This window comes from Manacus vitellinus, unplaced genomic scaffold, assembly GCF_001715985.3.
Source record: "Manacus vitellinus isolate BGI_N305 unplaced genomic scaffold, ASM171598v3 scaffold_0_pilon, whole genome shotgun sequence".
In the NCBI taxonomy this organism is placed as follows: domain Eukaryota; kingdom Metazoa; phylum Chordata; class Aves; order Passeriformes; family Pipridae; genus Manacus; species Manacus vitellinus.
The window spans coordinates 53,720,344-53,737,409 of NW_021938789.1; the positions used below are offsets into that span (position 1 = coordinate 53,720,344).

Here is a 17,066-nt window from a genome sequence, read left to right on the forward strand (position 1 = left end):
CTTGTGATAACAGCAGCACCAACGGCTTTTGCTTTTTTGGAAACCATTGCTGGCTTTCGTTGAGTTGTGGGGAGGGAAAAAAGAAAAAGATCACCTGAGAGAACTGGGAGGTGGCTGTGCCCCGCCTGCTTGCCCCGCCTGCTTGCCCTTCCTGCGCTAACTGCTGTCAAAAAGTGCCACGTGAAAAGGTGCCACGTGAAAAAGTGCCACGTGAAAAAGTGCCACGTGGGGAAAGGTGCCACGTGGGGAAAGGTGCCACGTGGGGAAAGGTGCCACGTGGGGAAAGGTGCCACGTGGAGGGAAAAATGCCACATGGGGGAAAGTGCCACGTGGGAAAAAAGTGCCACGTGGGAAAAAGTGCCACGGCCTGCTTGCCCACGTGAAAAAGTGCCACGTGAAAAAGTGCCACGTGAAAAAGTGCCACGTGAAAAAGTGCCACATGAAAAAGTGCCACGTGGGGAAAGGTGCCACGTGGGGAAAGGTGCCACATGGAGGGAAAAATGCCACATGGGGGAAAGTGCCACGTGGGAAAAAAGTGCCACGTGGGAAAAAGTGCCACGTGGGAAAAAGTGCCACATCAAAAGGTGTTTGTCCGCTCCTGTTCACCGCGCTTCGGGTCGCTGGCGCTCCCAGCAGCCATTGAAATCCCTCGTGGATGGGCTGGGTTCCACCCCCTAGTCAGCTGATTTGCCTCGCAGGAGACCTCCAGCGGACCACGTGCAGCTCCAGCAGCCCTTTAAATCCCATTTGACCACATTTGACAGGAAGTTGAAGCACAAGCCACATTTCTTTGGAAAACAGACCAAGAAGTCCTCAAATTCCCTTATAAGATGTCTTATGAGGATATGATACAGGTATCTACTTACCTATGTAACTGCAAAATCCCACACTTTTTAGCAACCTACGATACTCTCTACTGTATTAATTTATCCTCACAGTGCTTCTGAGACAGACAGTATTTAGGGAAGAGATCAGACAAATGCTGAAACATGCTGCCAGCCATGTCAGTACTTTATTTAAAACACATTAACACATTGGGGAATGTGATATTTGTAGCCTTCTACATATCAGGGAAATAACAGCTAAGAGAGAGCAACATGTTAAGTCTCACTTTCAAAAGCATTGTAAGGCTCCTCTAAATTTGAGCACTTAAAAAACATACTTTCCCCTACTTTTTTCCTTGTGTCCTATTATTGTCAGACAGCGAAGCTAGAAGCTTCAGAAACCACACTTTAAACAACAGCTATTCCTCCAACAAACCCAGAAAACAAAACTGCTTTCAAGTGATACTGATAGTTTAGATTCAGAACAGAAGTCTGGGCTTACACTCGTAATGAAAGTGTTCGAGAGAAAGATTCCAAAGGAAAAACACACATAGAAAATTACCTTTTAGGATCTCTGCACACACAGTAACTTACATTACTATTAGTAATTAGCAGGCCCTCCTCTCCCTTTGTCATTTTTATTCCACAATTACAGAGTACACATGCATTTGAAACCGCATTGCTGACACCACCACAAGCCTCCCTCCGGCAGTGGAGCTGTAATTCTGCTCGTTCCAGCAAATGTGCCAGCAGCCAGCCAAACCTCTCCCCGAAGTCTCCCATACCTACTGAGCACATCTGTATTACAGGAAACAAAACTTGAAAAAATGACAGGTCAGGAAGAAAAATAACTAGAAAACCTGAAAGTAGGAAATTTCTACTAGTCCTCTGGAGCTCAACCTCAGTTTATATTAGAAAGAGGATAGATATCACTGGCATGTGAGTGTCTATAAATCAAAGGCCTGTTCAAAATGAGGGAAGCCCTAATCTAAGGGGATCACACTGAAATTTAAATTCACCTAAAATGTACCCAGGGAGGAAATGTTCAGACTATGCTGAATCACTTGACTCTACACAACAGCAAATTTCAAAAAGAAATATTTTCTAAACAAGTTTGATAATAGTAAACTCTGAGACAAATACCATTTTCAGCCCAGAAGATGAGACATAAACGGTACAACTGAGCTCTATGCTTGGGAAATTAAATACCCTGTGTGCACATCCCACAGCTCAGGGTCTCACTTGTTGGCATAAGTTTCTTTTAGACTCAGTGAAGACTGAAAAGATAATTATCACTCTGATTACTCCTAAGATCACCATTTTTTAGAGATCAGTCTTTATTTAAAAAAAAACCACACTAAAAAGTAATTCCTAATATTCAGCAGCTGTGGTGACACGTCAGGTAAGATTTCTGCCCCCCGTTCAAATCACCATATGCAAGAAGGGTTAAGGATACCTACGTACATCACTGACTTCTTATGCAGGTACATGATACTAATCAGGATGCCATCCAAGTGTCAAGCTGCTTTAAGCTCCAGTGATCCTGTTTTCTTTGCTAATCCATTTCCAAAGTATTGGGTACAAGAGCACGCGTTCATTTAAAATCAAAACCACTTAACCACACACAGAAAAAAGAAAAGCCATTTTTCTATCGTGCACAGCTCTTCTTAAACCCAGGACACAGGCTATTTCTGAAAAAATACCCTGCTCAAGAGAAGATGTTCCATAGTGTCCCCTTTCTGTCATTTCTTCTCAGTCAACAACGATTACAGTTCTTAGCACTTTCTCAGGCCTGCATCATATAAAAATACCTTGCTGCAGAAACTACACATTTGGCCTTAAAACTACAACTCGTTACTAGACCAGTCATCCCATGGGAATAAGTCTTAAGTCAGCTATGGACAGGAGGAGTGGATACTTGTAGTATAAAAGGTACAGAGCAGAGAATTAAAAATTAAGTATTCTCAGCAAGGTTTAATGAGTGTATAGCAAGACTGAACAACAAGACCAATTATAGAAACACCACTAAAAGCTATCACCTCCTAGGACAGTGGAAATAGCAGCAAAGTTGAAAGCTCAGAGTGGGACATTGGCTTCCTCAGTAGTCTCACTATAGTGGAGGCAAAGGGTAGAGAAGGAAGTTGTCTGACCATCAGTATTACAAGCAAGTGCTCTGGAACAATCACTCAACTCAAATGGGAAAAAAAAACTCTACAGGCTTGCAACTTGTAACGAGATCTTTAAGTAAAAGCTTTTCCGATTTCACCTAATCAAGAAACGCAATAAAATCAACTTGGCATTTGCAGCACTTCTTATTTTTCTGTATGCTCCATAGGAAATAGCTTTCATATTGCCAATGTTACAATTATCTAACTGCAAATACATAAAAGTTGCAAACAGCAGTTCACAAAGACCCAATGCTACAAGCAGACCTCGCTCTGCTTTGGCAGCTCAAACATTTCACAGCTCTCAAGCACACATGACAGCAAGACTCATCTCCACGGCACTATTAGTTCATTGTCTAGGTGCCACTAACTTCAGCAAGATCAATTCAGACACTGATTCACACTTGATTTCCCCATCTTTGTGGAAACTAGCAATTTTGGGAAGAAATCTAACATGCAGGGTGCCTGGCACAAGAAGATCTCCCTTTCTGAAGGACTATTTTGCCAATCAGAGCAATAACCCCAAAAAACTACATAAATGAGGATTCACATTCTGAGAACAACAGAAATCTCACTGCTAAAACCACAACAGCACCAGAATTCAATTCCATAGAACTCAATCACACTGGCCAAGTTTTCATTAGGAAATTAAATTAAAAAGACAATATGTGTTTGCAAGCCTTCTGTGTTTAGAAATCCCTCTGGGTTTTTCAAACAATCCCTATGGATAAAGCTGCTTGGAGAAATACAGAAACATTTAGCATGCTTAGGGTTAGCATAGAATTTGGAATTTCAGAACTTGCTGTTTCCCTTAATTATGCTGTGAGAAGCAGAATTATCTTGTGGACAGGACAGAGGGCTGGGAGTCAGGGGATCTTCTTCCTGACCTGCCGAAAATTTACTGTGTGCCCACAAATAAAACAGTCTGCCCATAAGGGTTCAGGCTTGTGAACAAAAGCAAACACACTGATACACCATGACAAACTAGTGAAGGTGGAATTCAGCTTACAGACTTCCCAAGTATCTATTACAGCTGGTGGAGATCTAGTCAGTACGATGAATGGAGTGTCTAAAGAATAACTTGGCTCACTCTAAAGCAGTAAATGGTTGGTCAAGCTGAGTTCCTGCAATACAAGTTAGTGACCTGTGTCACCAACATAAAACCTCACCAATCTGTGAGACTTGGGGTCTTTCTCCTGAAATGATTCCCACCCACCCGACAGCTGAACATGTCCAACAGTCTTGCACACACACCAACTACAAGGTAAAATGCATCAGGTGTAACATCTTCCACTTTAACATTTCTCTCCTGAAGATCACTGCTTCCACAACTATTATTGCAGGAGCAAAGTCAGACTGGTTAAGGTCAAACTACCTTCAGTGACATGTAAAAACTTCTAGCAATGTCAGTAGGGATTTGGTATTGCTCATCTGGTACTTGTTATTGGTGAAGGAATTGTAACTTTCAGCAGCAGTTTGAGATAACTACCTCCAAAAGGCATGGACTTCTCTGAAAAGGAGAACATCTGTCCACAGCCTGTACACCCACAGTTTCTCCAGATGTAAAATGAAGATAATTAATTCACATGAATGTTTCCAAGTGCTTTGAAATCCACAGACAAAAGGTACACAAAGAAGTAGCTCTATCCTCATTTTTTACCTCAGGAAAAGAACAATTTGCACGTACAAGGAAATACAGTATTTTGGGAGCACCACTTCTCTTTGAATGAATCCTTCATTTGTCAGTACCATGAAGACAGACAGTCCAGAAGCCACAGCATCAATTAGAGGGCAGAGAGTGCCTTGGAGTCAAAACTAGGGACATTAACTAAGCCTGGCACTTTGTTACACTAGGAGAGATAGAGGGGGATGACAACGGCCATGTGAACATGGCTTTTTGTGTTCCTTTTATACTTGGTAGGAATGATGGGTGCCCCACTTTTCCTGAGGAAAAAAAACCATTTTCTCAGTTTTCCTCATACTTCCTCTCCCCTAAAACCTGATTTTAAAAATTGTAAAAAGCCTTGATAAGAGCTATCTTGACAAGCTTTCAGGAAGCCTTCCTGCTAGCAATACTGCCAAGGAATTTTTGTTGTGTAAACACCATTTACTCTATCTAAAACACTTCTCCCGAGTGAAATTCCCATTTACTGAATTTTAAGCAGTCTCTTTCAAGAACCAGAAATTTAATAACACTTGGCTCCAAGGCTGGCAAAATTTCAATGCCAGGCAGTCTGATTATTCTTTCCATGGTTATTGGGAATATCTGCCTCAACAACAACAGAAATATACAGCCAGCATATGTCTCTCTCAATCTCAGATCATACTCTGCTTCTTCCCATATGTGCCCTTATCCAGCTGCAAACTCTTCAAGCTTTGCCTCTAACCACTTGAATTATATTGTTATGTGCTGTCAATAATACAGCCTGTAACAACTGGGAAAGAAAAATATTGGCACAGCCTAAGGCAAATTGAATTGAAGATTTAAAAAAAAAAATACAGTGGATATTGTTCAGATTACATTATTCATTTTCTTACACAATTCAATTAAATAGAAAACTTTGCCTTTTCTTTTTAACTTACCAGATGGTGCCTTAGCATTTATATTCTATGTCACTAATGGAAAGACTGTGGAATTCAGGGTAGCACAATGTACATGCACTAGTGAAAACTCCTGAACATGAAAATGCTAAGATTCTATACAGATTTCTATCAGGTGACATAAAGTTGAATTTAAAATATTAGCAAATCTAACCTTGGAAGAGTGAGACAAACAGATTTTTTTTCTCATTTAGAAACAGGAAATGGCGATGGGAGCAAAGGTTAAACCCTTACCTTCTTGCACCAACATTACCAACATTACATTTAGCAGCTATGACAGATGCAAGACTGTACTTCACTAAATGCCATTATCCTGTCTGAGGCTAGAGCAGCCAGAAGGACTCATCCAGAGTAAGGACAGGTAAGAGAGAACCACTGCAATCAACATCCATGGACCAAGAGACACAGACCAAGAAGAACAGGGAAGGGAAAAAAAAAAGAAACAAAGCAGAAAAGACAGGTAAGAAAAAGGAAAAAAATTCAATAACCAAATAGTGAGAGGTGAAAGAAACAGGATTAGAAAAGTGAGACATGCAGGGTGGAGAAGGGAGAGATGGATAAAACCCTCACTAATGGAAGCAGCACTTTTTAGTAGACATTAATTTAGCAGTTACTTTAATGGTTGATACTAGCTGTATGTCAACTTGATTGATGCGTTGTCACTTTGATAGTTAAGGTTATTGGTAGAGCTGCAGAATTGATGTATTATTACTTTAATTCTTCATTTGGGGGCTTTATTAGGGCATATGGGAATTTAAATTGAGTAACTAAAGAACCTGAATTGATTCACTGGAATCTGATTCCAGCATAGACACAAGGGTGCCTAGTACAAAAAGAAACAGAGGTTTCAAGTGTGGAGACTGGTCTGCACTCTGCACGAGAATAACTTTTCATATTGACAGAGCCATCCATGACATAATCTATTGGGAACCATGTGAAATGACCATGAACTTATTACATACATCCAGTTGCTGCCTTATTACTTTCATGCTCTCCCTCTTTATTCTGCCAATCCACAGCCTACCCAATCACAGCAGGGTGAGAGCCCTGCAGGGCAAGGACAACGCCTATAAAATAACCAGGATACAGTGGAACAAATCAAAACAAATGTATTTAAGGAAATGTGATCTTTGCCATTGGAAATCTGCAATTAGGTTTTCAAAATGCAATCCGTCCAACCTTTTCTCAAGCTTCCAACCTTACTTGTAGGATGAGCTGGAAAAAGAGTCTTACAGTTGAAACAGTTTTCAGCACATGCCAGAGTCAAATTCCATACTTGTTCTCGGACAATCCAACTCTCTAGCTGAAAAACTCAACTGAGGTTGTAATGCAACAAATCACAGTAGCTTTGCCACCACTTCTAGAGATCTCATTACACAAGAAGAGAATCCTGGCATTGCTCTCACACAAAACAACTGTTTCTTGAAAGAATTTCTTATCCCATGCCAACACAACAGGTGTGCAACCCTAGATGTTCTGCATCAGAAATGCCTCTCCTAGACATCAAATATTTTCCACCATGCACTTGATTTTTCTTTCCTGTACACAGTTTTATGTCTGCTGAAGATCCCTATCAGTCATGTTTTTAAAAACTTAAATTAAAATAGCTGGTGTTAAGAACTTCAAAAAGAGCAATCACTTAGCTAATTCATCTTTAAAAGGTTTCCCACCTAACTTGATTCAGACATGATTTGCCTGCAAGGCAGCTCTAATAGGAAACATCAAGAATGATTTTGTAAAGTGTGTGCTAGTAGGGAACAATCTAGTGGGCAGCCCAGACCACTTTATGCTGCAAAAAAATCAGAACTGGAGCCTGGACCAGGCTTGCTACTTACTTGTCTGGGAGGAGGCAGAGGACAAGATTGTCCTATGCTCTGCCTGCTTTAAAATAAGCATCACAAAAAAGGGGAAGGAAATATCTATGCCTGTGCAATGTTTTCACTGTTGTTATACACACTAAAAAAATAAGATTTTTGCTGAGCTTCCCATTTGTTTCATCTTGTGAAACAAATTAGGAACATCCTATTGGAGTTGAAAAGATTTTCACTTACGAGAAAAACTTTCCCCCCACACACTTTTGATCCAGTGCTAAGAGTTAACAGGGTGCATTTTGGGAAATATAAGAAATACTTAGTTAGCTTTTTAATGCCTGCAGGTTGATGTTTTCCATCTGTGTACACTTTTTCCCTGCTGGATGTAAACTGGAAATTTGGAATACTCCTTCACTGGGCATGCAACGAAAGATTATCACATAGTATTTGAATGACTGGGCAGTACCTCCCCTACGTGTGTTTGGTCATGCTGTATTAAATACCTCTTTCCCTCTGGAAATCACATATCAGATTTCTGACCTGATAGCAAACTAAAAGCTGACAACGGATGAGAAGAGTCAGCACTGCAGAATTTCCAGATTTTTTAAAGATCAAGATGACTCTTACTGCCCCCCCCTGCCTCTAGAATGAAAAACTGAAATACTAAACTCAGAAGGTCCTTAGGGACAGAATTCTCAGATCACTTTGAATTCCCCAGTCTGCACCAAACTTGGATGAGTATTTGGCCAAATCTAAGAGTCTTCTGGTTTTCAGTATGAATGTAATTTTTTACCAAGTTCTTCCAATTAACAGCAGTCGTACCCTGCTGCTGCTAAGAACTAATTTCTGCTTAGAATTATTATTAAACTGCATTAAAGTAACAAGAATTTCTGAATTTGTCCAGCTCATGTTGAGCCATTCCATACTATCTGTTTCTTATATTAGGAATTTCCTTGTGAGAAGAAGAAACTGTAACATTGCCTTCAGCATCTTCAGAGTTTGTATTAAAGTAGGCATAAGGTTTAAAACCTAAAACTTTTCCTTTGAGTTTGAAGTGCCTGTGAAGTTACTGAAGGATAGATACATGGAAGCTCACTAAGCAACACAGTCTTGAGCAGAGGAACCACTCTCCAGGTGTTCATATGTAATGCTATATTTGGGTCCGTAGAAATCTTTAAACACAGGTCTTCATTCTGCACCTCAGTGAATATTCCTTTTTCTACAAGTACATACACACACTAACACAAACCTTGACCCAAACAGCAAGCACTGTCTTTTCTCTCCAGTGTTCACTTGATTTACCTAGCACTCTGATTGAAAATCCTTAAATAGTTATTTTTAATTTAAATGAAACCCCACATGTTATTTTACAACAGTAGTTCACATTTTAAAAAACACATTTTCATAGGCCAAGATGTTCTCTTCTATTACTGAATAACCTTTTTTTGGTACAACACATTCAAATGATGCTGAAAAATTCAACCAATTGAAAGCTCACCCAAAATCAAAAGCATTGCCTCACAGAGCTAAGGATATGTTAAATAGCTTCCTCACACCAGAAAACATCTCCATCGCCAACTGTGTGCCATCAGCAACATTGGCAGAATAGCACTCAGACTTGTATTTTTATCCAAAGCCATTTTAGCAGTTTTGTCAATTTGTTTTTCATTGCTTTATATTTACTGAAGCAGTACTTACCATCCTCAAATATTGCTCCTATCTGAAATGACAATTCAGAGCTGTGTTCTGCTTCACATGGATAAACTGCTCTTGCTTTTCGGTGGGCAGCACTGAAAAATGAAATTATGAATTACAGCGACTTTTTGCTATTATGAAGACACTCTCTCAACCATTCTCTTTCCATTCATATTTGAATATGACTGAAAGTTTAAACACAATTTCACATGCATCCTTACAGGCTTGTAATACATACACACAGCCAAAGCCAAAGCTTCACACCTTACTGTTGGCATTTCTGAATATCATACTCCTAACTTCATGCACACTTATTTTTATGACAAACTCGACTTTCAACTACAGTTAAAATCTTTTCAAGTGTTAATCAGCAAGGAAATCAATAGTAAGCAAAGTATATGATACTTAATTTACAGACTAATCATCGTTATATCTTCTGAAACATTTTTTCATGAATCTTGCACTTCAGCTTTTCACCATCACTGCTCAGAATGCACATTTTATGTTTGTTTACAATACAACATTACTAGTCTACCAAAGATGCTGTTTTTTCTTAAATTCCTCAAGATTTCTAACATCTTAGGCAGTCTTGTAGAGGTGTTCTCAGGATGCTCAGTAATAAGCCATCAATATGAATTTCTCCACAGTACTCATTTTCTCGAAGTACCATAAGCAGAGATCTTTGAATATGTAAATATTATTGGCATGGTTTAATTAATCATGCCTTTGCAAACTGACAGTTTGCTGCTGCCCAATAATGCTGTGTTTAGACAGAGCACCCACACTATTAAATCATCTTTTGTTGAGCCCAGGCAACAACAACGACTACACAGTAGGAAAGATTCTTCCTGCCCCAAGGAACTTGCAGTCAAACAGACAATGCAGTTGTGGTGCAAAATGCAACCAGTACTGAGAAATGGGATTTTTGCTACAAAGTGTTGGGAATAAATTGTGAATATACCCAACTACTTGAATTAGAAAAGAAAATATTATAAATAAATAAAAATATTTTCCTTCAAATATTACGAAGGGAAAAGCTGAAATGGTGAAGACCTTCAAAGGAAAAACTGAGAATACTTCAAAAGATGGACAAAAACATGGAAGGAAGCAGAAACAGGATGGAAGGAAAGCAGGACAAAAGCGTGAAAGAAAAGAATGAAACAACAGAAAAAGGTAAAAACAAAGGAAAGTTTCAGAGGCAAGTAGGTTAGAAAGAGAAACTTACATCTGACAAACGTGGCTACAGAAAAGAAAGAATCTGTATTTTAAAAGACACTAAGAGAAACACTGTGGGAGAGAGACACTATGAACTGCCCACCCTGCTTGTAGTGACCAGCAAGCCACTGGCTCAATCTGTCTGCCTTCTACCAAGGAAGGTGTTCAAAGGAAAAGTAAGACAGACAGTGATTTTATTCTGTCAATATTGCTAACACTGCATTTCCTGATTTGAGATAATCATTCACATAACACAGGAGACGTGCATTAGCTATTTTTAAAAACATACAGAAAAAGGAGGTAAATAAATAGCCAGCAAAAGTTGTAGTGTACACCGTACCTTTCCACTGCTCTCTCACTCCCAGTGGCAGGGTTGGGGAAGAAGAAAGTGGATAGTGCAGTATTTGTGGCAGCTGGGTTAGCAGATGGAACATTCATCCACGAGACCATCGATGGGCGGCTTTGACCGGGGCTAAGAGGAAATACATTCAAGGCAGAATTAATAATGTGAATAAAACTTGTTATTTTACCAAAATGTTTGAATCTTTATAACTAGACAACTCGTTAGACCTTCAAATTCAAACCCAAAAATATTGCCGAGTTGATTTTGCAGAAATGGCCAGCGTATGATTCTGCATTTCCTCCTTGAAGACCTTCCTCCTACATTCCCTACATCCTAAGCTAAGACAAATTACCTGAGAGGTATGACATAAGCAATAAAAAGGCAAAATTCCCCGTTCCTTATCTAATAAAGACAGATACAGTGAAACTGCATGTAGCAGGCTATTATTTGAGCTGCCACTTTGCCTTCACAAGTTTTGACGAATCTATTTAAAAACCTTCTTGGTGCTATACTAAGGCTGGGAAGATTTCTAACGAGGCTGCAGCTATTACAACACTGGGATCACAATGCTGGCTCTGGATTGAGATCTCATTCTCATAGCTGGGTAAATACTGCCTCAGTGGCTGCCCTCACCAACATGCTGCTCAAATAGGCATTAACTTAATGGCTGAGCACACAGTTGCTCTTCTGGAGGAGAAGAAATAGCAGCCAAAATTAAAACTTTTCTTAGTCGCTGAAAAACACACAAAGTCATCCCTAACATAAAGGAGGTTCCTAATTTCCCTAACGAACTAAAACGTTTCAGGGTTGCACGGACAAAACAACAAAGAGTCCAAACATTTAATGGCAGTATATCTTTGGAACAAAGAGCTGGACTTCAAGCAGTTTCTAAGCAGAAACAGAATTAAAATCATTCACACACAGCATTCAGGCAGCAATCATCACTCAGAAGTACTGACTTCACAGCACAGCGTTTATGAGTTCGTCTTATTCCAATATTAACCTCTTAGATAACATAAATCTGCAAAATACCACCAAAATCTAGGAATTCAGTCAAGATTTTTGTGGGGGTCTAAATTCACACCTAATCAAGGTGGATTGACCGAAAGCAAAAAAGGGATCAACAATCACCCTGGTTATAACTGTAAATGATTAAAAGAAAGCAGGAAACCTTACTCAGATAGCTGACTTTAATCTGCTATTAAAATTATTAAAATTAAATATCTGGGATGTTTAATTTCTAGGAGAAAAGATCACTATTTGTTGGTTTGCATAATGTGGTTTATAATCAAATTCAACTTTCACAAACTGTTTCTCCTAGCTAATATATCTCATAGTCATTCTAGCAATTGCATATTTAGCAGACGTTAATTTTGATCATTAATTTTTAAATTTAGTACATTGTAAAGTGGTGAATGTCACATTCCTTACTTAACAAGACAATAGCTTTTCCTTTGGATCTGTGTCAGGAAGCATTTGGATGAAAACTGGAATTCACAGTGTATGAAACAGCATTCTACAGTTAATGCCACTAATAAAAATGAAACTTTAGTGTGTTGAGATCACAACCAGAAGGGTTTATCAAAACATGCTCTGCTTTTAAAAATTATCAGATTTACCAAGTAAAGAAAGGAATCATAAGTATTAAGCTGAATGATGAGCTGGATTATGCTGACTATAACCATATTTCATGCTTAACTTTGGGAAGAGAATGAGTAGTCTTCTTTACTGCATGTGAATCTTCCACTACACAATTTTTTACATTTTCCAATAATGACATACCTTTGAAGAACAGCACCTACATAATTTAGGGTTTTTTGCTTTTACTTGAACTTGTTCTCTTCCTCTCATTTTCATAATAATTGAAAAATTTTCCTCAGATAAAACAAAATCCTTCTGCTAAAAGTGACCTCATTCAGAAACAAAAACGAAAAAATGAAAAACCAGCATTTGTATCCTTTTCTCTAAATAATGAGGACAAAAAAATTCTCAGTGGTACTGTAAATTTTATAAAGTTAGCCAGAAAGCAAATTATTTCTTCACCATTCACCACACATAATGTATACATGCAGAATTAATTTTAACTCAGTCGGTGAACTTAAGACAGAAGTTTTTCAAAAGTGAATTTAAAAAAAAGTATCCTACTTGAATAGGCTAAACTATTCTATGTAAAACAACTCTGAGACTTAAAGGAAAAATATTTTCCTTGTGCTCCTATTTATTAAATTCAAATTGATTAAATTCAAACAGAAGGGGGTTTGGAATGAGATGGACTTTAAGTTCCCTTCCAAGCCATTCGATGATTCTGTGATTAAGATTGGTGTCAGACTCATTTCTGAAACCTGTGAAGCTATAGAAAATAGGAGAATAATATTCCAAGCATATCACCACCAGAGTATTAAAATATCTCTAATGCAAACTAATCACCATTCAAGAATATTCCACCAAGTGGCCTTCTCGTGCATACCTCAGATGTATGCTGTTTGATTTTCAGCAAGTGAATATTAAATCTTCCATTTAATAAATATTTCATTGCTACATGCATCACTTTAATCTATGCAATTTACTTGATTGTCTCTAGAAAAACACAAAACACCTGCACCTAAGATACAGAATTAACAACTTCAAAGATACTCAGAATAGAGAAGACACAAAAGGAACTCTCCAACCCAGGAAAGCAGTGGTCATTCATAAGAATACTTGTAATAAATAACAGATGGTTTCTTGCTGAGACTTGGAGAGGAAAGAAAAAAAAAAAAACCACAAAAGAAAAGGTGTGCAAGTAAAGGAACAGAAGATGAAATAAAATCTTCAGATCCATGCCATGGCATGTTTATTTCTCAAGTTATAGAGACTCGACAAGAAGTGTTATCTATCAACAAGTAAGACTACACTGTCCTGTACCAGACAGCATTATACAAAAGCATGTTAAAACTGGCAGGTTTTCTCCAAATTCTGAGCCACTCCAACAGTTCTAGTGGAAAAACACTCCAGAAGTGCAGGTATGTGGAGTGCCAGGCTGTTCCCTTCCCCACTTTTCTGATGAATCCCCTTAATACATTTCAGCTGTAGGGAAAGCACTACAGCACGGCTCCTGAATTCGCCTGTCACTTTAGGCTCCTGGTTACCCAGCAAGAGATCATACCCTAGGAGCCAGCAGGGAAAGAAAAAAAAAACCACTTTTCAACAGCAATAGATTCACCATATTAAGAAGGGGAAAAAAAAATTTATAGCTTTAACTACTAAGCACATTCTAGAATTTATGGGTTTGGTTTTGTTCTTTTTTATTTACTGTACTTGGCTATCTCAGGAACCACTTAATTTTGTTGTTAAAACAGAAGGTTTTACTCAATAAGAAAAATAATTTCCAATGTTGTGGTGTGTAAGCAAGAAACTGGCTAGATTTTACTGTTTTTTCCTTGAAAATATTCTTGTGATAGCAAGACTATCTTGCTATAAAGCTTTGCACACCTTGTTTATCAAGATGACGACATATTAGAAAGTATTGCACACCTTATCATAGAGCATCTCAACTTTAAGAAGGTATCTTGAAGAAATCCTTTCTCCCAAAGGCTAAAATGAAGGAAATGCATTTTCCTGAGGGTAGGGAAAAAAGAAAAAAAAAACAGCCTCACATAACCATCTCTGTCTGAGGAAAAAAATGTTATTGTCTAGCATACTGAGCATTGGGAAAAGGGAGGAGGGGGAATAGCTTTACTGAAAATAAGCTAGAGATTTTGCACTGATACTCAGAAACAAACTCCTGAAAACAAGATTTTATTGGATGTTTATCTTGCTGGTTCCTAAGGTAACACAGCTAAAGAGCGGTCTCTTATCTTGAGAGCAAGGTAGAGACTCTGAAAAGAATCTACATGGCAACTCCTGAGGGGAAAAAAAAAAAAAGAAGAGTTGTTTCATAGACAAGTTTGGCAGCCCCATGGCTGTCGTATCACAGCGTCTGGCTGACAAACTCAGTGAAGGTGTTCTTGAAAGATTTCATTGTAAGACAACAGTGTATATGAAAAGGTTCAGCTATTTCTGATTCAATATGCAACCCAGTACTGTCCACCACCAGATCTTCCTGCAAGTTAAGAACCCCTATGCCTTGGTGAGCGGGGAGGAGAAAAATACACGGGCAAAATTCTAGAAATGGTCGTAGCTGCAGAAAAGCTGGAGGCAAAATAGAAGGACGGAATTTCCTCATCTTTGTTCCCCCTGAAAAGAAACTCTATCCTCAAAATTTAAAGTATGTGACATGCACACAACATTCCAGAACCCTCATTTATACAGAACACATCAGTCAGCAATGAAATAGAGGTTTTGTTAAACTTGGATTGTGAAGTCTCAGTGAAGCAGCTAACACATTAGTGAAATGATCTTTCACGCCAGTCTGGTAAATCCAAAGCTAATGTCTACAGCAGCTGTCCTAAGTTAAAGCATTTTTAAATGATAATGCAGACAAAGCAAAAGTGAAGTATGTACATCTATAAGCTTATGGCACACCGCTGTTTCCTTTAAGGAAAAAAAAAAAAAGAAGGGGTTGTGTTCACTGGAATCATGCAAAGAAAATAAAAGAGAGGAGAAAAAAAAAACAAACAAATGACAGAACTTTAGCTCATCACAGTGGTTGCATCCACATCATCCCCTGCCCTGAGCACACACACAACTTATCCTGTGCTCACACAGCAGTGTTGCTGTCAAGCCCAGTGGAAGACAAGGAGATGGCAAGGACTATTTTGTATGAACCACATGACTAAGTTACATTATGCCTGTTTCAAAGGAGCTGCAAAATGAGGGCTCTTGCTCTGCTTGCATAATAATAGGGTACAAAAAGAAGTGCCTGCTCCGCTAAACTGGCTCCCAAACTGCTGAGTCACCGAAGAGGTGGCAGCTGAAACAAAAACAAACTGCAAAATAAGCACAATGACCGAACAGCTGTTAAAGCACCTTCTTTTAATAAAATAGGATGATGACACTAGATATTATAAGAAGTTTTCAAGACACCGAAAGTGAAGTCACTCATCATTTATGTAAAGTTGCAAATTCACACCACTGCCAGAAAGTAAAAAAGAAACTACTACAATTTTAAGGAGACTGTACATGTAGTCTACTGATGTAAATATAACAAGGCTGATGGGCGTTCAGTCAGCAGTCAAACAAAATTAATAACTATGTCAAAGGGTTCTGTTATGTTCAGAGCATCACTGTCTCTGCCCTCCCTTGCCATCTGATGGTTCTTTTAATATCAGTGTGCTCACCAGGAATTTGAACAGCTTGAGATTTCATGAAGAATGAGTAGCTTCTTTCCAGCCTGGTCACAAAGACCCTGAAAGCACTCAGGATGCTGCATAGCACAGCTCTCATCACCATTTTAAAAGCCTCTGTGCATATTAAAATCCAAAAATGATGCCCATAGTGTAGCACTTACATACCATTGAGCTGGGTAACAGAATACTTTAGTATCACGGGAACTAATAAAGAAAAATGTATAAGAAATTAAAGAAAGACTCAATTATTTATCTGCCACTGGCCCCTTGCATGTTCCTGAAAAGCCATTTACATTGGTGCTTCTATTTTTCCTCTGGCCTTTGAGCACCTTCAGCATTTGGGCTGTCAGGACTGTATCTTGCATGCTCCAATAGCAGCATCCAAGGTGGGATTCAGTTTGGAAACTATGAATCTTACTATTCTTAGCCCATAAATGTAATTGCTTTAACAAGCCGTGCACCCACCCACACACACTCATACACACGCTCAGCGAAAAGGTTTGAGGGACAGGAATGCTTTCCATCCCCTCCAATTGCAAAATCCCAAAGGCTTAGAGAGGGAAAGAAGAACAGGCAAGGTAAACAGATACTCAGACAGTATCATCTTGAGGAAGGCTACTCCACATCCTGCATCATACCTCCACCCAGAACAACCATCAGAAGTCACCATGTTCCACCTCTCTGGGAAACCCAGAGACCCTGAAGTCTCAGATCCCAAAAATGAACTCTCCAGCTGAGGAACAAGACAGTTTTCATGATGTGAATGAAGAAGTGATCATGTAGATAATGTAGGGGACTTCTAAATGAAAAGGAAGACTCTGGCCCAGTTCTGAAAACCCAGCACCATGAGGGGTAAGTCTGTAAGGTCTATATATACACCCTGGCATAGGGCATTGTACTGTAAAAGCACAAAGAAATCTCATGACAACAAGGGACCAGTTACAGTAACAAATCTTTCCTTATCAGAAAGAGGTCCACAGAAAGATTGATTACAGCACATACCAAGTCCAGGGAATACCAAGTGTTCAAGTTTTTTTGGTTCATTCTGAGGTCAAGTGAAAACAGACCAAAGGCATCCCATAGTATTTTAGGACGTGATTTGTAATCCACCTTTTGATGAATCAGTCATTGCAATAAGGGAAACC

The 17,066-nt window shown here is 38.9% G+C and overlaps 1 protein-coding gene across 1 annotated transcript in view; it reads right to left on the reverse strand.

The window, feature by feature from the left end:
* Nucleotides 1–17,066, reverse strand: part of ARHGAP10 (Rho GTPase activating protein 10) — a 147,897-nt gene that overhangs the window by 2,355 nt on the left and 128,476 nt on the right. The window contains exons 22-23 of the mRNA XM_018073497.2: nucleotides 10,652–10,783; nucleotides 9,100–9,191 (exon numbers count right to left, since the gene is read on the reverse strand). Of these exons, the coding sequence (XP_017928986.2) occupies nucleotides 9,100–9,191; nucleotides 10,652–10,783 (224 nt within the window). The remainder of the gene's footprint in view (nucleotides 1–9,099; nucleotides 9,192–10,651; nucleotides 10,784–17,066) is intronic.